The 22,287-nt window shown below is 42.4% G+C and overlaps 1 protein-coding gene across 1 annotated transcript; it reads right to left on the bottom strand.

The window, feature by feature from the left end:
• Positions 1 to 4,747: 4,747 nt before the first annotated feature.
• On the bottom strand, positions 4,748 to 13,379 carry LOC123449657 (dentin sialophosphoprotein). Its single transcript, XM_045126947.1, has 13 exons — positions 12,933 to 13,379; positions 10,983 to 11,209; positions 10,767 to 10,837; positions 10,506 to 10,562; positions 10,037 to 10,374; positions 9,725 to 9,793; positions 9,557 to 9,642; positions 7,252 to 9,393; positions 6,075 to 6,152; positions 5,857 to 5,968; positions 5,641 to 5,691; positions 5,429 to 5,499; positions 4,748 to 5,326 (listed from the first exon to the last, which is right to left on the bottom strand). Exons 1-12 carry the CDS (start codon positions 13,278 to 13,280, stop codon positions 5,449 to 5,451), a joined length of 3,630 nt encoding a protein of 1,209 aa, XP_044982882.1. The 5' UTR covers positions 13,281 to 13,379; the 3' UTR covers positions 4,748 to 5,326; positions 5,429 to 5,448.
• Positions 13,380 to 22,287: the final 8,908 nt, after the last annotated feature.

Genomic DNA, 22,287 nt, shown 5'->3' with positions numbered 1-22,287 from the left:
CACGACTATATTACATTGATGATGAATTGTAGTTAGTTCTGTATCGCTCTAGTGTGTAACTGTTACATGATTGATGTCATCTAAATCATTATCCATCACCGGTCCACGTGCCTACGCTTATCATATATTTAATCTTGTCAAGTTGGTATTGTTGCTGCTACTGTCACAATCACTATGAAACTACTGTCGTTATCGCTATTTTGCTGTGCTACTAAAATCTCTGTTGCACACAGATATCCCAGGTGTGGTTGAATTGATAACTCAGTTGTTAAGACCAATAAATATTCTTTGGCTTCCCTTGTGTTGAATCAATAAATCAGGGTGTAATACTACCAGCGAAGATTGTTGCGATCCCCTATACTTGTGGGTTATCAGAAACAGCCGGGATGATGAAGATGGCCTCCGGTGATGATTGTCCCCTCCGGTAGGGTGCCGGAACAGGGCTTCCGATGAGTTTTCTTTGGTACAGAGGCTTGCGGCGGCGAAGCGGAAGTTCTAGGTTTATTTCCAAGGGTTTTCTCTATATAGGATTTTTTAGCGTTGGAATCACGTCAAACGCGGCCACATGATGGTCCCAAGCCATGAGGGCGCGTCGAGGGGGTGGGCACGTCCTGTTGGCTTGGAACCAACACGTGGCCCCCTCCGGTGGTTCTTCGCTCTGATATTTCTTGTTTTCTCCTGAAAAAATCATCAAAAAGTTTCGGCCAATTCCGAGAACTTTTATTTTCTGCACAAAAAATAACACCACGGCAATTCTCGTGAAAACAGCGATATTCCGGGTTAGTTCTAATTAAATCATATAAAATGCATCAAAATTATATAAAATTATTATACATATAGGTAAATACAGCATGAATACTTCGTAAATTATCGATACTTCGAAGACGTTTCATCTTCTTCGGCATCGGCTCCCAAGCAACAAGTTATCGACATGTTTTATGAGGCTTTTGTTAGGAATAAGCAACTTGTATTACCATGAGGCCATAGGCCGGTATATATATACATGTACAGGTGGTGGACTATATGCAGGAAACCCCTTATATATTGGGATAAATACAGAAGGGTACATGACTTGTATTATAACTCTAACACCCCCCCCTCAAACTCAGGGTGGATGAACAACACTGAGTTTGGAGAGATAAAAGCCATGTTGTGCTCTAGTCTGGGCCTTCGTCAGGAAATCCGCCAACTGTAACTCGGAAGGCACATACTGAAGAGCAATAACCTGATCCTGCACAGCAGCGCGCACATAGAAAGCATCAACACCAATATGCTTGGTGAGCTCATGCTTCACAGGATCACGCGCAATGCTAATAGCACCTGTACTGTCAGATAAGAGCAGAGTCGGTGTAGTGACAGAAACACCAAAATCCTGAAGTAACCACCGTAACCAAGTCACCTCTGCCGTCAAAAGAGCCATCGCTCGCAACTCAGCCTCTGCACTCGAACGGGAAACTGCAATCTGTTTCTTCGTCTTCCAGGCAATGAGAGAACCACCAAGAAAAACACAGTAAGCAGAAAGTGAACGGCGATCTGAAGGATCACTAGCCCACGTAGCATCCGAATAGGCCTGAAGCTGTAAAGAACTGCAGCGAGGAAAGAATAAACGATGAGAGATTGTGCCCCGAAGATATCGGAGAACACGGAGGAGATGACTATAGTGAACCGATGTGGGAGTAGAGACAAACTGACTCAGAATATGAACCGGATAAGAAATATCCGGACGAGTGACAGCTAGATAAACAAGACTGCCAACAAGATGACGATAGCGCGTCGGATCAGGCAGGGGATCACCATCAGTAGCAGAAAGGTGAACATTGAGCTCCATAGGAGTCTCAACAATGCGCTCATCAGTAAGAGCAGCACGAGCAAGAAGATCCTGGATATACTTTTCCTGGGATATAAAAAAGCCATCAAAGGTAGAAGAGACTTCAATCCCAAGAAAGTAGCGAAGAGGTCCAAGATCAGACATAAGGAACTGCTCACTAAGACGAGCCTTGACAAAGGCAATATACTCAGGGTCATCCCCAGTGATGACCATGTCATCAACATAAAGAAGAAGAAGATTCCGACCACGAGGAGAAAGGTGAATAAATAATGCTGGATCATGAACACTTGGTGAAAAACCAGCGGCAGTCACCACAGAAGCAAACCGCTCAAACCAGGCTCGGGGGGCTTGCTTAAGGCCATAGAGAGAGCGACGAAGACGGCATACCATGCCATCAGGAACAGAATACCCAGGTGGAGGCTGCATGTACACCTCCTCACGCAGCTCACCATTAAGAAAAGCATTCTTAACATCAAGCTGAGAGATAGACCAGTGGCATGTAGAGGCCACGGCAAGAAGTGTACGAACAGTGGTCATATGAGCCACAGGAGCAAAAGTCTCATCATAATCACGACCATGCTCCTGCTGAAAGCCACGAGCCACAAGCCGAGCTTTGTGACGCTCGAGAGAACCATCGGAGCGAGTCTTTACCTTGTAGACCCACTTACAAGTGATGGGACGGACTCCAGGAGGAAGGGAGACAAGATCCCACGTACCTGTGCGTTCAAGAGCAGCAATCTCCTCAGCCATCGCAAACTGCCATTCAGGATGAACAACAGCCTGATGATAAGTAGTTGGCTCAAGAATAGCAGATCCAGCGGTGGAAAAGCCTAAGCGATCAACAGGTGGACGAGGACGAGAACGCAAGCCATAAGTAGGCTGAGACGAGGAGGACGGCACATCCAGAGAAGCATCCGCAGAACGTGAACGACGAGTGTAACACTGAGGAAAAGATGGAACAATGGAAGGAGGAATCGCTAAAGTAGAATCGGAGAGTGGCGACGAAGAAGTCACTGGAGAGGAAGGTGTAGAATCCGGTGACATGCTAGCTGGAGCGGGAGGTGCAGTGGGAGCGGGAGGGGCCGCTCCTGGCAGCCTGGAGTCCTGACGGGACGGGGAGCCGCTCCTGGATCAGGCGGTGGACCTGTCGGCAGCCGCTCCTGGCTGGAGCGGGAGGAGCAGCGGGAGCGGGAGGGGCCGCTCCTGGCAGCGAGTCAGCCTGGAGGCCTGACGGGAGACGCCCCTAGCGGGAGCAGGAGCGGGAGGAGCCGCTCCTGGATGGAGCGGGAACGGGAGGAGCCGGGGGAGATCGGCCTGCTCCTGGCGCGATCTGGAGGAGAGGAGCCTCTCCTGGGCAGAGCCGCTCCTGGCGAGATCGAGAGTTTCGACGGGGACGGCGGGAGCGGACGAGGAGGAGACAGGAAACACGAGTTGCGCGTGCTAAGAAAACCTAGGCTCTAATACCATGTTAGGAATAAGCAACTTGTATTACCATGAGGCCATAGGCCGGTATATATATACATGTACAGGTGGTGGACTATATGCAGGAAACCCCTTATATATTGGGATAAATACAGAAGGGTACATGACTTGTATTATAACTCTAACAGCTTTAACCAAGAACATGGTTCATTAAAGAATTTAGGTTATGGCTTCTTTGGGGTGAATGACACATGTGTTGTTCAAAACATACTCTCTTCTTTCATTTTATAATGCCCACACGTTTTTTTAAGAAAAATTGACTACAAAATTAGTATATGATTATATCTCATTTATTTAGCATTTTATATGTTGGCAATGTATTACATAAATTATATAGACTTGGTCTAACATTAATATGCACTACAACATTATGGAAAGGATAGGGTATAATTTTTACGACATATAGTTGTCAGCCCTTGAAACCTTAGTTTTCATCTCGTGCTAAAGCATAGATATATTTTAGGGGTTCCCCCAACCCCATTTTATTCCAAAACGAGGGAAAAGCCCGACCGTTGTCATTTAAATCACGTGCCGCCAGGTCCCCCCCCCTTTCCCCTCCCTCGTTGGTGCCATGGGGCTCGGCCGGGCAAAGCCCGACCATCCGGTGTCGGCGGGCATTTCTTTGTTCCCCCGCGTAGTGAGGTCCGGCGCGGCGCGGCGGCGAGCTGTTGCTGGTGGGCGCTGGCGCGCGGGCCGAGCTTTAGGCGACGGGCTGGATGGAGGCGCATGCGGGGGTGCCAGTGGTGGCGGGGGGCTGCGGCCAGATCTGTCATGCGCCCCCCCCCCCCTCTCGCTGCGAGGGCCATGGGCGGCGTGGGTTGGTTGCTTCTACTTCGTTTCGGCGTGGTGGAGGCTCCGACGTGGTGGTGGTTCAGACATGTTGGCTCATGGCAGCTTGGTCCGATGTGGGCGGGTAGCTGCGGGTGGACAGGGGCCGCTGCTCTCGCGGCCAGCGGCGCCTGATTCGGTCGCTGTTCTTTGGCCTTCATTGGTGTGCTTCTCTCCTACGGGTTTCTGACGATGTTGGTGTAGTTGTGGATGAAGCTGGTGGAGATATCAAAATACGAACGACGAAGTTACTATTGACTTTGTGCTCCGTATAGTCTTTATAATTTTAGAGTTTATTAGGATATTTGTACTTGGTGTATGTATTCTGATTTTTTGTGGGTTTTTTACATAGTTAATAAACGTACTTCATAAGGTGTATTAATATCTCAAAACTTCCAACATTTCTACAGCTGCCCAAGATTGTAAAAGCCATTATTAACATCTTCAATATCAAATAAATAAAATATGAGAGTTGCATGGTGAATCTAATGATATTGATCTGGTAGTTTAGGTATTATATTTTCCTCTCCGGAGTACATCATAGTTCTAAAAACAATCACACACGCTAATCAACATCTACAATAGAGTAAATAACGGACCAAAGATAAATAGTTTTGACAAGCTCGTTGCCTCGCATGTTAACATACTTCAACAGCTTCACTGATCAACACGTTACGTGAGGAGTACACCGTGATTACCCCCACCTCCATCAAATACTACTCTAGTTTGGTCTACAGATTATGTACAAGGTGAAACAGAATTGAGTTTATCACATTGATACAAAAGCCAGGACTGGGAGGGATCTCACTGAAAGAAAGAAAGAAGGAAAAAATCTACAAAGGGGAAACCCCGTCCCGGCACAGTTCCTATCTACCTGCCTGCAAAATTGATGTTGTAAACCCGCCTTCAACAGTACCTCTGTTCCGTAAGTTTCGCCTTCAACATGTCACGTGTGGAGGCGTTGGTTTTACTGCTTGCACCGCATCACCCTCGATCGCCGCTGCTGTGATCACTAAGAAATTCAGCAGAACAATTGATGAGACTGCTTTCTGTCGCCTGATGAATGTCTTGAGCTGAATGTTCAAGCCAGGGACTGCTTTGTAAGAAAGGCAAGCATGAAGCCGAGGTTCCCGACATTTTTCAGAGTAGATGCTGGGTAACAGCCTCTGAAAAGCAGTTGCAAATGCCCTACAATGCATGAGTAAAGAGTCATGTCAGTAATGCAAACAGTTGTCATCTGTAAGATGTTTCAATGTACTTCAGGCAAAAGATTACTTCAAAATCACTCACATGATATGAGGGCGGACACATTATTCGTTCGAATAGGCCTTTGCGAAGTCGTTAATCCTTTGCTTGGTACTCTGGAGAATTAATGAACCAAGAGCATCAAAATACATGCCACAAACCCCAGTGAAACAAGACACATGGAGGTCAACTCAAATGATAATGAAATTAACTGGAGTCAACTACCAAAAAGCATACTCAAAGATCATATTACACACCTGCAGTTCTTCATGAAGCAATACGAAGACCTTCTTCATTAATTTATGCCTCTGCAGAAGATAATGTCCTCAGTAAGAAATAATGAAGAAATGCAGAGAATGCCAAGATCTTGATTCCCCCACCCACCCACCCAAAGCACAGGTTATCGGTAAACTGTAAAAAGTCATGTATACTCATGTTTAATCAATGAAGAAAAAGGCAGGAAAAAAACATACTGTGCCCGATTCATGGTACATCTCTCTGAGTCTTTCAACCATGTTATAGTACTTATCCTTATCTCTTTCTTTAGCAACATTGAGATCCTCCTGAACCTTTAGGAACTCAGACCTGCATAACAAGCATGCTAGTTATAGGAGAAAATAGAACATGAACTGTGAAGAACAAAAAGAGTACAAAGGGGAATTTTAGAAGGAAAATTCAGGTTAGCACATACTGTGTTTTCTCTATCTGACTGTTCAAGTAAGAGTACACCTTATATTTCTCATTGTACTCCTGCAAATAATCTTCGTATCTGAAAATGGATATAATCAGTTAGTTGCATGCATGAACAAGAAGTAAGACTACAACGAAGAGATACTAGCCATTGAGTAATTGCCTATGTGTGGTCCATTTCTCAAGGAATAGTTGTGTCTTGAATCTCTTACCAATTATGATGCTGTGTTACGCTTCTGTATGACTGACCTATATTTGTGGCAAGTGTGGTAGTGGTAATGTTATTATTATTGGATTCCGAGACACAGAAGCTACCCCAGAGGTAAACTGTAATCCCTCCATAACTTTGTCCCAAAATATAAGACTTATTTTGTCGCTTTATGACAAGTGCTTGATCAATAATTCTCTATTGGTATATAATTTATGTGACATGAAAATGATTGATTTACTTAAGAATAAACTCTCGTTTTAAATCCATTGCAATATTTCGAGTTAGAATAAAAAGGGAAAAGAAAAGAATTTTGCATCTTTGGTACAATCTATATTTTAGCAAAATGGATCACAATAAAATGGAATTTAGGTATCTAGGGAAGATTCACTTGGAAGTAACTATTTCCTAGATACCTATGCTACTTCATGGTTGAATGAATCAAAAAATGTATAAAAAAGACTTAAAAGTTGACGATTTATCAATGGGCAATGTTGCTCCAATACCTAACCAAAGAGCTACTACAGTACCGATTAAAAAAAGGTCCTTAAAATCCCAATTTGTTAAACATTACTTATCTGACCTTATTCTGCTATTTAGTTTGATCTTGTAGATGAAAGAAAAATCATTACAAAACACTTATTAAATTACTCCGATTTTGTATCACATAATTAATATATTAATTGATACATAAAGTGATTGTTGTTCAAAGCCTTGCTGTGGCAAAACAAAATACGCCTTATATTTTGGGACCATACACAAGTGTGTGTGTGTGTGTGTGTGTTCGAGCAGAAAATAATTTCTAGTATCGGCTGAAAATCTCAAGGAAAATTCAGATTTAATCAAACATTTTCACGAGAGGGCAATGTAAATCTTGGTGACGAGCGTGCAAACAAGCCAAACAAATTAAATGCACTAGCAGAAATACTTCAAAAGGGCATAAAAACGTATCAACTATATTGTCACTTACTGTGAGAAATCTTTTATTGGACCTTTCAGTTCTGGCTTAGCTTTATCGTACTTCTTAAAGAATAGATTGTCTTCTTCCGAAGAACTGTCTCTTCTCTTCCTACCTGTCTCAGTCTCTATCAAAGAGGTATTCCTACTTCTTTCCTCATTTTCTGCAGGGGACATTGATTTTCGTGTTCTAGACTCAATGCCATTCTTGGTACCATTCTGAGGAAGCTTGGGAGTAGTCTTCTTCGAATCTACATGATCTAGCATTCCACCCTGTGTCATTTTTGTTTCTCTTTTGCCTGTTTTCTCCATTGACCTATCTGGATATAATATGTTCTCTGAATCTGAATCATCAGTCCTTGGCAACTGTCGACCCTGTGAAACATTTCCTCTATGCTGAGACCTGTTATTATCAAAGTCGTATCCGGCGGTCTTCCTTGGGAATCCTTCCAGGTTTATATTACCACGAGTATTTAATTCTTGTGGTGATGGTCTCCTCTGATCATGGGAAGCAGATAGAGCAACCTTCCTGCTATTCATACTGGGATAGAAATTATCTACATTAGTTGCTTTACCATCAAGCGACTTAGAAGAACTATTCCTCTCAAATTGTTTCCTTGTCCTCCCGTTGTCATTTTCCAAAGGACCCTCACGAAGTTCACCCAACTCGAGATCAGAATGCTCTCTCTGGAGCACCTTTTTTGGAGATGATTTCTCAGCACTGTTTCTTTGCAAAATTGGTGGCTTGCCATTAGTCTCAGTGCATTCAGGGAGAGGCATCATCATGTTATGGTTAACATTTCCTTTGACACCTTTGGTCAAATTCATGGGATTTGCATCAATATTAGGATCCTTTGAGCGCTTGTGCTTTTTCCCATCAAGAGAAGATCCCCCATGCCTACCCCTTTTTCTTGCAGCAGAATCATCAGTGTCGTCAAAATTGACATTCCCAAGGCTACCATCCATACTATTCAAAGGTTTCTGCACCTTATCTAATTTCTTCTTAGAGCTTGTTTTCGTGATCTTTTCTTGTTTTCCCTCAGAGTGAATTGTTGGGATGGGCACATTTTGACCCTGATTTATCTTTTGTAGATCTCCAGGAGTCACAGGCCTTCCTTTCATAGGACTACTATCTTGCACCTGTAGATCAGTATGTGTGTCCCATCCAACATTCCCTGTCTCCATGCCTGACCTCTCATTGAGATGCTTATCAGGAGGTAAGTTCTGTCTCTGCGCTGATAAAGAACCAGTAGCTCCTGGATAGGCAGTGTCAACCTTGGCCTTTTTGGCACTTTCTGGCTTTGTAATAGCATTCTCATTACCAGGAAACCTTTTCAACGTGGGTTTGGCACCTTTCTCTGATATTCTTGTGGGCGCATGGTTTGTTCCATCCTTTGAGGCTGAATTTCTTCTGCTATCATGCTGCTCCGTGAACTGAATAGCTTCTTCATTAGGTAAGTTCTCACTACTCGCTGCTAAGGGGTCATCAAAATGATTATCCTCATAAGATATTTTATTACTCGCAGGATACTTGCCATCAACTATACTTTGATCTAACCTGGTACTCACCATGTTTTCTCTTCCTGGAAATTCTGATGGCATGTCTACATTGCTTGCACCGAATTTCTCAGTTGCTGTACCAGCATATGCCGGCTCATCGTTGTCGACATTCAAATTATTCAGATCAATGTGTGATGATGCACTCTTATAATCCAGATTTGTTCCAATATCAATTTGCTCATCATCACCATCAAATGCTGGAAAATCTACTGGTGAGGAAGACAACTTCAGTTCATCTGCTACTTTCCTACATGCTGTATCTGGCTTGTTATCATCACTTGTAATATCCACAAATGCATCAGATCCTTCCTTGCTGCTTGATGAAGCATCACTATCGCTGTCGCTGCTGCTCCCACTTCCGCTTCCAGCACTTCTACTCTGACTCCCACTATCACTTCCACTGCCACTACTGTCACTGTCGCTGTCACTATCACTTCCACTCTCACTAGAGGTACCTGCTTTAGCATCACTGTCATGGACCTTTTCGTCTCCTGCAGCTGAAACCGGGGAGCCCCCAATTTCAATCTTCTCAAATATATCAGGATCATCTATCCTTAAGCTTGGAGCAATTTCTTCAATGTTCTCATCGATAGTCCTGTTAGATGCATCAGTTGGATGCTGAGGTGCTTGTGGGCAGAAGTAGCAAACATGCAGAAAATAACTACGGAGTATACACAAAACTACGGAGAGAGCATCATGAAGGGAATACCCAGTTAAACAAGAAGTACGGAATTGAACTTGTCGGAGAAAAACAGTACCTTCCACTGCCAGATGCATGATTAGAGTTTTCTACTTCCAGTTCAGGTTTCAGCAAATACCTCCCTGATGATTGGTAATCTGCAACCTGGATAAATAAAAATATGTTAAGTGTGCATCACAACTCTCCTTACCGAGAAAAAAGGCGGTGGATAATGTTTGTTACTCACATTCTTAACGATATGCTCTATTTTCTTTGAAGCATTTGGAATTGCATCTGCAACAGCTTTCTCCAAGGCCTACATATATTTCACAACATGTCGTGAAGAGAAACATCAGGAAATTGCTTGTGGAGTAAGCCTCGGGGAGTCAGGCAACTAACCGAATGACAAGAACAAAGGCATCTAAGATCATGAACCGCATTTGTAGCATATGATCAAGCCAACTATGGATGATACCACAGTACATCATATAGTTCATTTTAAAACTTCTGAATTCCTATTCATATTTGCACATGCTACAGGGGAGGGGGAGGGGATTACCTTTAAATTCATTCCCTTTGGATTTTCTGAGAGTATAGATATCAGCAGGCTTCGCACATCAGTTGTATTATCATCAACACTTGCAGAAACAGAACTTGCCCTGTGATTTAGTCCTCGAGAGATCCTATTTGGCGTTGCTTTCTCAAATTTACTGTTCTCCTCTTTGTTCAAATCAAAAGGTACTATGACTTCATTATTTGCATCTGACTCAAAAAGAAATGAAGGAAGGCTTGGTCCAGGTTGCTCAGGAGAAGGTGCAGGTGAAGTCGAGATATTTCCTTTGGGAATACTGTTAGGCAGCTTTACTTTAGAAATTGATTTGGTTGGAATGACAGTAGCTGGAGTAGACCCACAAAAACAAAGTTAGGAATGTGGCAATGCAGGGTTTTTTAGTGGTTGAATAGTAGGACATGTATCTACATAGAAAGAATAAAGTACTACAAAGAGAAGATCAGACAGTAATTGAAACCTTGCTTCTTATTGAAATTGTCCTTCTTTTGGTTCCATTTCCCCCTCCGCATATTACCTGGAAGAGATAACAACAATAAATTATACAATCTCTTACGAACTTTAGCCGTTATACAGTTTAGCAAACTTTAGGCACTAATCAAACTCAAAACCAGCATTTAGATTGCACATAGAAAAACTGAGCACAGCACACATTTCTACTATGGACGCATGAATAATGAACTCGTTCAAGAAAAACAAAACAAGCTATCAAAGTTCAAACCTTCTCCGGCTGCAACCATTGACTTGGCCTGATTCCTGACAGATGGATTCCCAGGGTCCAGCACAATTGATCTAGGCAACAGACAATTAAACAAGGATGCATAAGTAGAAAATTGGACTTGTATGCGGCACTTAGAAGAGACGTAAGAACCCTATAAATCAGGATGATGATTAATCGGTGATCAAGAGAATTATGGATCAGGGAAAGCAGACAAACTTTCGAGATTTTGCGAGACGTTCAGCCTCCTCTGAGCGTGCTTTCACAAGGTTCTTTGCCGATTCATCCAAAGTGCGGTCCACAGTCACCTTGCGCCAAGCAGATCCACGTTCCACAAGCAAGCCATTTCCACCCTCTCCGCTCTGCTGTTCTTCGTAAATATCACATAACTCACCACGTTCGGATGCCCATGCAAAATTGAATTCTTTGCCATCAACATCGATAACCTAGTCCAAGAAAAGAGCCTTCAGTGAAACAAGTCAAATGTACAAGAGTAATTCCCAAGTTGCACAGGCTTTGCATGATACCGAAAACCACGGGTACTATTTCTTTCAAAGTAAGACATATCGGTTATAAAACCAGTAGGTACAAGCTACTCCAGTGCACAAGTACCACGGTACTGGTATCACTTATTACTTAAACAACAGAAAGTTACATCAGTGGATACTTGAATACAGATCATACTGTTCTGTTCGTATGTACGTAAAACATGTATGTATTTTCGCATCAAACCACATACGAAGCAATCATGAATACCAAGCAATTATATCTATTGGACACTATAAGAAGTAAGTTACATACACATGTAAAGCGCAAATACACAAATATATCTCTAGTAAGCTTATCACTTAACAAAACAAACATGCTACAGTAGATACACCAGAATATTTAGTGGTGTCAAAGCAACATGTTATGGAAGTGATATTTATTCTACAAACAAAACAAAATAGTACAACTAGCATCCACAGACATAACCAGCCGGACATAAGAGTTCAGTTTCAGTAGATTTGACATGTAATGTACAAACATAAGAATCACATACCCAAAATACCAGCTAGCTGCTATTTTCCTCTTTTTTTAACCAGCTTGCAGTTTATGCATCTCATAAAACAGTTGATTGTGTATAATTAATTTTAAGATTTGAAGAGATCACCAGCACTAAAAATTCCAGCAACCGTTTTCAACTAAATTGTTCAAATGGGCCTCATGAACTTGGAATCTAAAGTTTGGATCGTTACTGGAAGGAAAACTTTTAACGATCATAAACAACATAAGAAACCAAACTAATCTTAAGCTTGCAGCAAAGAATGTGCCAACCCAAGAACCCACTGCACTGCACAAAATAATAAAATTATAGGTAGTTGATTGTTTTGCAAAAAAAAAATATATATATGTTATATACTATGGAGGGACAGTTAAATTTCAACAGCTTCAGATCAGATTGTATGTCACTTCGACTATGCTGCTCGGACTACACAAAAGAATCATCAAACAAACAATGCACTTGCTCCCACTGTACATAAAGGCTAAGTACAATCATATTAGGCAGGAAAGAAAATGCATGTAAAAACTTAAGAGCCCATGCCCGAAGTCACCAAACTAATCCCCAGCCAGACAACTGAACTGAAGCCTCCAATGAGAACGTAACAGACCATTTCCCTCCAGCATATCAAAACGAAATGCGAATTGCACAAGTAATTTGGATAAACTACAACATGAACTCTACTCAACAATGAGCAGGCAGTCTTGAGCCAAATCAGACTCGTCCGGACCACATACTGAAAGGATTCGATTAAAAGATCGTCCTCTAAGAACCGGAGCACCGGAGCGGAAAAATCACACGCGGTGACAAATGAAAAATTGCAACTCTAACATGAGCCGAGCTAAGATATCAATACGCGATAACCGTTCAAAGTTCAAGTACTAGGTAGTAAATTCGAGCAATCTGAATGCAAAACCAAATCATACAATGAACCTATCAACCTAGCCCAGACCCAGGAACAGCGACACGGAGGGGAGAAAAACAGAGAGGGGCGCTGTCGACCAAACAACCGTAATGCGTAGAACATCCAAACTGGTTAGGTTAAACTTCGGAACCGACTCAAAAGGGAAAAGAAAAGAAGAAGAAAAATTAAACGGCGGAGGGAGGGAGGGAGAGGGCGAGCTCACGTTCTCCGCGGGGTTGATGCTGGAGTTGAACATGATGCGGGCGCCGCCACCGGCCTCCTCCGCCCGCCGGATCTCGTCGACGAGGTCGGGGGTGAGCCTTATGATTGCGGCGAAGGCGGGCGGGCCGCTGGACTCGAGGCTGAAGGACTCTTCTCGCCCCGCTGCCTGGGCGGCCGCCGCCGCGGAGGCCGCGGCGGCGGCGGCGAGGGCGGCGCGGCCGCGGGGAGGCGGGCCCTTGCCCATGGAGGAGGAGGAGGCGCCCCGGCCGCGGCCATGGGACGCGGGCGGGCGCTTGGCGCCGCCGCCGCCGCCGCGCCCGGCGCCACGGCCGCCGCCGAGCTTGTACATCGCCCGCGCCTGCGCGAGGCGGCGCCGGCGGGGAGGGTTGGTCGTGTTGGGGCTCCGCTGGCGGAGAGTAGCCAAGACGCCGAAGAGGAGGGCGCAGAAATCGTGTAATTTTTTTTCCTCTTTTCCCTTTTTTTGATTGAGTTTGGTTAATTTTAATTTCCGTGTTTGCTGCTTGGGGTGCGCTCTCTCTACCTTTCCGTTTTCCTTTGCAGAACACATACAGTACAGGTCCTTCGTTTAAGATGGACGGCCTAGTACTTCATCTGTTTCAGCTTATAAGTCCGACACGTGCATATAAGTCGTCAATTTGATCAACTTAATAAAAAAACATATATTATAAAAAATATACCATTATAAACTTTAGATATTTTATTTTTTAATGATATAATTTTTATGTTAAATAATATATTTTATATAAGTTAAATTGACGATCTAGATACACATACACACTTTATAAACTGTGATGGAGGAGTAGTATAATTCACTGATGACAATGAAATCAAATGTGCTACTCCCTCCGTTCCAAAATATAAGACATTTTAGGGATTTCACTAGAAGACTACATACGAAGCAAAATGAATGAATCTATACTCTAAAATATGTCTATGTACATCCGTATGTAGTTTATAGTGCAATCTTCAAAAGGTACAGTATTATATTTAGGAATGGAGGGAGTACATGACAATGAAATCAAATGTGCTACGCCGTACTAGCATACACACCCTCCTCACGAGAAAAACATTGGCATGTACGTGAACGCAACATGAATTTACGCCGCTACCCCTCAAACGTCAAACGCCGAGGTGACCGAGGAAAAGAATTGTACTATTGCACTTGCTTTTTGCAAAAGAAACAGCGATAGTTGTCGTGCATTATGATCTGAGACGCAAACGATGTCTCCTCTTTAATACACTCTCTCACACGCAACATGCTAGGTCATGTGGGCATTTAAGTCAATTTTTGGAACATGAGATGTGAGGCCTTATTACATGTACTCCCTCCGTTTCTAAATATAAGTCTTTTAAGATATTTCATTAGGGGTCTACATACGGAGTAAAATGAGTGAATCTACACTTTAAAATATGTCTATATACATCCATATGTAGTCCACTAATGAAATATCTTTAAAGACTTATATTTAGAAACGGAGGGAGTATTATATACGCATACTTACATTCTTTTGGGGCAAAAGGTGACATGTTGTTTTCCAAAAAAAAAGTGACATATTACACATGAGATTTTGATAAATTGAAGAAGAAGAAAAATCAGATAATAATATGTTTGTCTTGTGATTTCTTAACATTTAAGATAGAATATATTTCTCCCCGTTGCACTATATGTCATGTTTTAGTCGCACATTTTAGTTTAAAATCATTCACCGCAAAAATATATAGCCACACGAGTATCAAGTGCTAGATGTACAATACAAAAGGATATGCCAGGCAAGTTTTTCTCAACAAATACATAAACTTATATTTATATGCATGACAAGATGAGGTTAGCAAGTTTTATTATCCAACCCATATCCCAACCAAAATATCCACATACATGATCTTGTATTCATTTCTTAATATATTGTAGTGTACCAATTTTCCTTACTCTACTTTAAATATATTTATCTGTAGCGACATGGCTTGCAACATACCACTTCGCCTTGCTTTATTTGCAGCGATTAGGAGGACAAGGTGGATTGCATACTTACGCAATGTGTGAATGCAAGTGATCTTCCGTACAAATGCTTCATGGAGCTCTAGACTTAGGCCTTGTTTGAAACCACAATAAATTATGATAATCTAAATTATGAAGATAGATTATACAATCGGGTTTAGAAACATAATTTAGATGGTCATGTTTGAAGATCAGATTATATAAACTGTAATCCAGATTTTTACATTGTATAATGACCTGTTTGTCTTGTGCGCACGCTGAGGAGAAAAAAGAAGGAGGGTGTTGGTGGTAGAAATTAGAAATTACCTCCAACTTTAGAAGGATAATGGATCATTACCAATGCATAATCTGGTTTTATTTGGGGTAGAGTATATTATGGGTTTTTAATAATATGTCCATCTAGTTTTAATAATTTAAAACATAATTTGTTCTGTTTGGAGACAGTATAGATTATAAAAACTGAATTATCATAATCTGAGTGATTTCAAACAGGGCCTTAGGATGCGGTCCTGACAATGAGTGGTTGTCTTGAAGAGTGGTGGTTGAGGCCAAGAAAACCTATACCAAAGAGAATTTTGAGAGTTTTTGATTTGATTCGATGGCCATTGTAATTATATGGATTTTTTTTAAACATCGTAATGCAGGGTCTTCTGAAACATGGAGCAGCAGCGGGCCATCTCAGTCCTCACGGTTCACATTCGAAACGAGCTCAAGCCTTGGAAGGATGCCGGAGCAGTGTGCTTAGATAGTCTTGTGAGAGAGTAGCCTTGTTTAGCTTTGGGGTTTGATGTTGATCCGTTGCATCAATTACACTGTAGACAGGTTTTCTTGTAAGTATATTGTTGCCTTTTATAAAAAATAATGTGGTACGCAGTATGTGTACTCTAAAAAAAAGGAGTTGGATGGTAATGGGCGTCATGTCCTATACTCATAAAGACCAAAGATAACATGTGGTGATACATCATGTCCCTCGTAGTTCCTTCCACTCCTCTTCATAAATATTTTAAAAAAATCTTTTTAAAAATAACTTGTCTTACGAATAGGGAGTTTTCTTTGCTTTTATTCATAAAGTGAGGCGTTTTATTTTGGTATTAGCGAAGTTTCCAAGAAACTAATTTGCATGCAAAACAAAATAGCAAATCTGAATCCAAATGCAAATCAAGTTAGCATGCCTTTGAAAACGAACATCAAATGAACCCTTTTATCGAAGGAGAGTGCTACACGTCCGCCGACGGATCTTTTTAAAAGAACAGTCGGATCGCAAGCCGTTAGATTCCTCAAATCGAGCGAACCGAGTGCGTCCCTATTAACGCAACATAGGTCTTGTCGCGGATTATTTTTTTGAAATATAGATTTTGTTGCAATTGAAGTTTTGTTGCGATATTTTTTTTCCAACTAAGGTCTTGTTATGATTTTTTTTATTGTACATATTTTTGTTGTAAAATATAATTTTATTATAGACCATTACAACATGATATATATTTCTGAAACATAGCATGTGTTGTACAAACGCGTTTGACGAAGGACGCGTGTCATGAGGTGACGGACGCGGCCTCCTGGTTTGCCCGAGGTCCTGACTTTCTTGTGAAATTGGCTACGGCTGAAAGGCCACCTTGAGAAATGAGAATATTTTCTTCCCCTTAAAAAAAAAAGGTTACCGTCGCCGAATGTTCTCTAATTTTAAGCATGGCTCTTGCCACGTACTGCCATGACACGGTCGTATCTAGCAACAAACGGATGACGAGCTAGGGAGCACGCCGAGCAGCCTTGGCCATGACGCGTCCAAGGCTCCGCGAGACGGCGACAACGTCGTATGCTGATTTCAGCAGAAAAGACCAATAGCAGCAGCTGGATGTGGATCTTACGGTCTTATCCACACACACACACGCACACGCACACGCACCGTTCGTGCGCATCTAGACTTACTTTTCCACCCCTAAAGCACCGAGCAAACCCAGTTGCTACGTCTGATTCGATTAGCATATACTCCTAGGATATACCACATGGGCATATTATCTTCTTCCTACGCGCACCAGGAGCTCACTTTCATTAACCATAACTGTAAACCCGGACTGAGAGCAAGTACAATATGTTAGATTCATCTCTTTCTCAACGTCCTGATCGGGGGCGTCCAGCCCAAACAAGGCTGGTGGACCTCTATCGCGCAGTGCTATAAAGAGGAGGTGGAGACCATGGCAAAAGTTACGAGGTTCGCCGCCGCCACTAGTTCCCCACTCCTAACCCTAATCCGATCCACAGGGTAGCACTGAAGCGATGGGAAGTCCATCACCGCCACTACCGGATCTCTCTCTCCTTCTCCACCGTCGTCACCACCTCACGACGGTCACCGGAGGGAACTCATCGAGTACGGGATAAGGTAACATACCACTACTCTCACCGAACACATCTAGCCTTGTCGATCCACGGGATCTATCAATGGTATCATGAGCCACGAGGCTTTAGATGAGTTTCAGTTGAAACATGTACAAGAAAAGATTTCCCCATCCCCGATATGAACCCGAGAAGGGCAAAGTTCTAAGAAGGAAAAAGGCTTCACCGGAGTCCTCTCCAGCAAAGAGCACCGCCTCGGCCGCGCCTGTTCCTCTCGATCCCCACACGCATCAGCAAGCCGAGGTGTGGGGAAGAAGAACCCACCTCCTCGGAGGCAAAGTATGGATCTAATTAGATCCAAAAAAAAAACAAACAAAGGAATCGGATTGGATCCGGAAAAAAAAAGAGGGGAACATGCAAAGCAAAGAAAAGCCACCCCTCCGGGGGCAAAGTACATGCATCGCGACCACGCCCTTCGACGGCGGCGCGCTTCCGCTAAGGGAAACGCGCCACCGGCGAAGGGGAGGCAACGGCGCAAAAGGTGAAAAGGCGCGAAGGCCACAACCACAGTTATACACCCTAAACTAGGCAAAGAGCACCGAAACCACGCCGTTCGACGGCGGCGCGCTTCCGCTAACGGAAATGCGCCACCGGCGAAGGGGAGGCAACGGCGCAAAGGTCACAGTCTGACGACACAAAGGCCACAACGAATGGCACCACCACCACTCCATCTTGACAGCGGTGCGTTCACTACAAGTGCTCGCACTCACCGGCAAGATAGGCAGAGGAGGTGCGCTGCGCAAGAAGGCCATCACGGCTGCGGGTTGATGCTCACGAGAGGTGCAACGCGGGGATCCAGAGAACCTCCTCGGCGGGGCTTGGATGCCGCCGGCGCGAGGGAAAACCTCGGTCACCGCAAGCAACCCGGGATCGAGTCGGAAAAGGAAAAGGAGGGGCTCGCCTCTGTAGGGCGCGCGGCGCGGGACCCTTGGTCACCGCTGCTGGCGGCCAGCTCGAGCACCTTCGGCGGGGCATCGCAGCCACCGCACGAGGAAGGAGTCCCGGCCGTCGCGGGCTGCTCTTGAACGAGCAGCAGCGGGGATGCAGGGGCGCTGGGTGGCCCGCGTCGCGGGGATGAAGGTGCTGGCCGCGCTGGCCGCAGAGAAGGCTCCCTGGCAACGCGGTAGCCGCGCGAGGGGCATGCGGGAGCAGATCTCGAGAGAAGACATGACACTGAGCGGCGCTGGGGAGGAATGGATGCTAGGGTTCAGACCCGGCTCGGGCTGACTCTCTTAGCCTGTCCAATCCCCACGGGGGACCGTTGGATGAGAATGGACGGCTTAGATCGCCCGCAGCAGAAACCCTAGTTCTGTCGGGCCTGTTGGGCCGAATCTGAGCAGGCCCAGGCAACCCACAGCTACACTGGCTGGGGGCCGAAGGGGAGGTGGCCCTCTTCGGTCCGAAAGAGGGAAAAGGCCTCAGGCCGTCCACTTTCCTTTTTATTTTAAGCAGATTTACTTTCTGTTTATTTAAGGCATAAACAAAAGCCTCCTCTAAGCATTTTTTTTCCTACGAAAATATGTTTAGAAAAGAGGAATTAAAATGTTCGAGATTTCTGTAAAAGCAATGTTGATTTTTTTAAAAAGAAAAATAAAAGGTTCTGGAAATAAAATATGTTTTTCAGAAAAAGAAAAGTTCATGGATTTTATAAAAGGGACTATAAAGTTTATGAATTTGTTAATTATGACAGAATATTTTCTGTAATAGTAACATGATTTTTCTGAAAAGAAAAATAAAAGGTTCTGAAAATAAAAGAAATATTTTCAGAAAAATAAAAGTTCATGGACTTTATAAAAAAGGATTATAAAGTTCATGAATTTTTAATTTTAACAGAATATTTTTCTGTAAAGGTGCATGAATTTTTATATTCACGTTTTTCCGCTGCAAAGTAAAAAGGTTTAGTCCTCCAATTAAATTGAAACCAACGGGAAAATTTAATTGGAAGAACTTATTAGCAAAGTTTTTCCCTTGTGGGTGAAATAGGATTCAAACAGTTTCCGCTATGACAATAGAATGATGTTTGTTTTAAAGTTAAATATGGTATTGTTATTTTCTGACCAACGTTGATGATAACAATACTATAATTGTATGAGTCATCTTATGTTTAAAGCTGAAATCTCTGATAAATTTTGTATCAAAGTAGATAAATAAATGCATATGGTTAATGATGATGATGATTATTTCTTAGCAAAGTTGCTCAATAGAAATACTATCATCACATTGTTTATGAGTTATATGCATTATTTCCATTTCTGCCCAAGGGTGATATGGAATTAATGCAGAAGAATGATGTTTTATTCTAATTCTGCCACAACGGTGTTTTAGAATATTCCAAAAAGTTTTAAAAGGTTTAATGTGCACGATTTTAATCAGACCAACGTAGGGTTATTTTTATGCTCATTACCGTTGTTTATTGGCTAAGTTTTCTCAGACTAAAAGTTATTCAAGCTTTCACTCATGAAAGAGAATATTTGGGTACTAGTGACCCGAAAGTTGGAAAAGAAAGGTCATAACTTGAGGGAATAAATTATCTCTAAAGAATGGCTTCAAAAGAAAAGAATTCTTGGATATTAATTCAAGAAAAGAAAAGAGATAGATCATTGAGAGTCTTGGTTGACGAATGTCTTTCAAGTACTCTCTATGATGGAGTCTCCTTTTTTTCAGTCAACATGATTGAAATGAAACAAGCAACATGCATGTTTAATTTGACCAACGTCGGATCAAACATGTGTGTCAAAGATAATTCAGATTTATTTCTGAATTTGATGCAGTCAAAAGAGCCAATTATGCCATTTATGATGTCCCTTAAAGGGAATTACCCGCATCGCGGGAAAAGTCTGGGAAGAATGCCTGCGTAACCGGGTAAGTTGACATTGTATTATGTCAACAATCAGTGTATGGCGGGAGAAATTTTGACAAAAGCCTTATCCTGTATGACATGAGAAAGTTATGATGACTCATGTGCGGTTAATGTGTCCCACTATGGGAGAAAAGTATGGAGTAGCTATTAAGCTTTCCTATCATCGACCGTACACCTTATGTGTAACGGTCATTATGCAATCACTAAATCTAGAAAGGATAAAAGTAACAGACGAACCTAAAGACAAGAATGATATGCAAGTGTGACTTGCAAAAGAGACAATGATAAAGAACTCTGTTGAGTTTCTGAAATGAAATGAGGAAAAAGTACTCCCATACTAGTTAACTTATAACTTCATTTTACATGAAGAGATAAGATGAATGAGCTAGATAATCGAAGTTTCCTCATTTCACAAGAGCTATGAATGGGTTTCAAAATTGTGGCAGAAAAGTTCTTGCCACATTTCGAGGGGGAGAAAGAGACATGAAATACATTGTAATGTATTTCATGACTCCTCTGTACTTTAGATGATGTGATGCACATTATGCATCTAAAGTGATCCATTAATGAAAAATATGATTGTCAAGGGGAGTACGACAGTCATTTGAATACCGTCATTATGATACCCCTAAAGAAAAGAAAAAGTTGTATTTTCGGATCTTTTATAGTTTCGAAAGCAGACTAAGGAATACAACAGTGGTGCTTAAAGTGCCATAAAGAAGAAAGTTTAAAGATACGTCATTTCTTCAGTGAAGATGGAGTAATCTGGGGGAGCATGTTGTATGACCTATACAACACCTGTTGTTAGCTCTACAAGGGATCTTGTGATACAGGTCCCTGTAAAACATATTGCCTTTTGGAAATGGGTGACTATATAATTAATTTGCCTTTTGGCAATGACAAAGCAACGACAACCCCATATGAAAGAAGTGCCAGTACTTGAGATTTTAATGGTCTCTAGGAATGTGAAAATCAGATACTTGTGATTACTATAAAGTCTATGTTAGTGAAACTCCACCATTTGAATTTCACTAACATAGACTTTATGAAGGGTCTACAAGGCAAATGTGACTCCAAAGGAAATATGTAAAGGTGTAAAACATGACTTAAATCGAAAGATTTTGTGCAAAGAAAATGAGAGGACAATTGCATTAATGCAAAGTCATAGAATGGGAAATTCGTTTCCCAATTCCTATGCATGTGGATGATGTCCTACTTGCTAGTGGTGATGTCAATCTACTGCAGGAGGAGAAAAGAAGTTATTGTCCTAAGAGTTCAAAAGAATAAAACGGGGTATTAGGAATGTCGCATGGACATACTAAGAAAGATTTCTAAAGTATGCATACGAGAAAACCTACGCCTGTTCTTATAGTCAAGGGTAATAGAGCTAGAAACTATGGTGTTTCAAAAGTTAATAAGAAAAGATTGTAAACCAATATGGTATCATATGCTTCAGTTGTTGGAAGCACAAGATGTTACCCTGACACAGTTCACGTATATATCCGGGTTGTTTTGGCAATGTCCAGTCCATAGATAAATCAATGGAATGGAGTTAAAGATATCGGCCTGCTGAAAGAAATAAGTGCTCTCAAAAGTTTGTGAGTACAAAGGGAGGACTTGTGAAATGTATAGCGAAATCCACAATTGTCGCTAACTTTCATACTCGGAGTTTTGTGTGGAAAATCTCCAAATGAGTGAAACGATTGTCATCAATGTGATGCAATGATATGTTATAGCTTGATATGAGGCTGAGGGACAGGCAACATGGTTAAGGCTACCTGTACCCGGAGTGGATAATGGTTGACAACGACGATTACCATTTTAAGTTCTTTCGCTCCTGTCACAACGAGTCAAGTGTTGATGCCAAACACACTGACAAAGAGTTACGTGTTGTGAAGGAGAAAGTCCGGAATTATGGAAAATGCTTGAAGCATAAAAGCAACAAACAAGTGTTTGCAGATCTGCTTATCAAAGGCTTACCGCCCAGTGTGTTCGGAGAACACACAGTCAACATGGGTTTTATGGTATAGTCTAATATTTCCGGACAACAAAGGGCCCAAGGTTAAAGAATCTGTCTCAAAACAGAGA

The sequence above is a fragment of the Hordeum vulgare genome, chromosome 4H (genome assembly GCF_904849725.1).
Source record: "Hordeum vulgare subsp. vulgare chromosome 4H, MorexV3_pseudomolecules_assembly, whole genome shotgun sequence".
In the NCBI taxonomy this organism is placed as follows: domain Eukaryota; kingdom Viridiplantae; phylum Streptophyta; class Magnoliopsida; order Poales; family Poaceae; genus Hordeum; species Hordeum vulgare.
Note: the sequence above shows the minus strand (reverse complement) of the source record. Positions and strands in the feature narration are given on the sequence as shown.

Coding starts and splice junctions, on each gene's coding strand:
- LOC123449657 (XM_045126947.1), bottom strand. CDS start 13,280: ATGTACAAGCTCGGCGGCGGCCGTGGCGCCGGGCGCGGCGGCGGCGGC. Junction 5,969..6,074: donor AGTCAGATAGAGAAAACACA/GTATGTGCTAAC, acceptor CTTGTTATGCAG/GTCTGAGTTCCTAAAGGTTC. Junction 5,500..5,640: donor TGCTTCATGAAGAACTGCAG/GTGTGTAATATG, acceptor TTAATTCTCCAG/AGTACCAAGCAAAGGATTAA.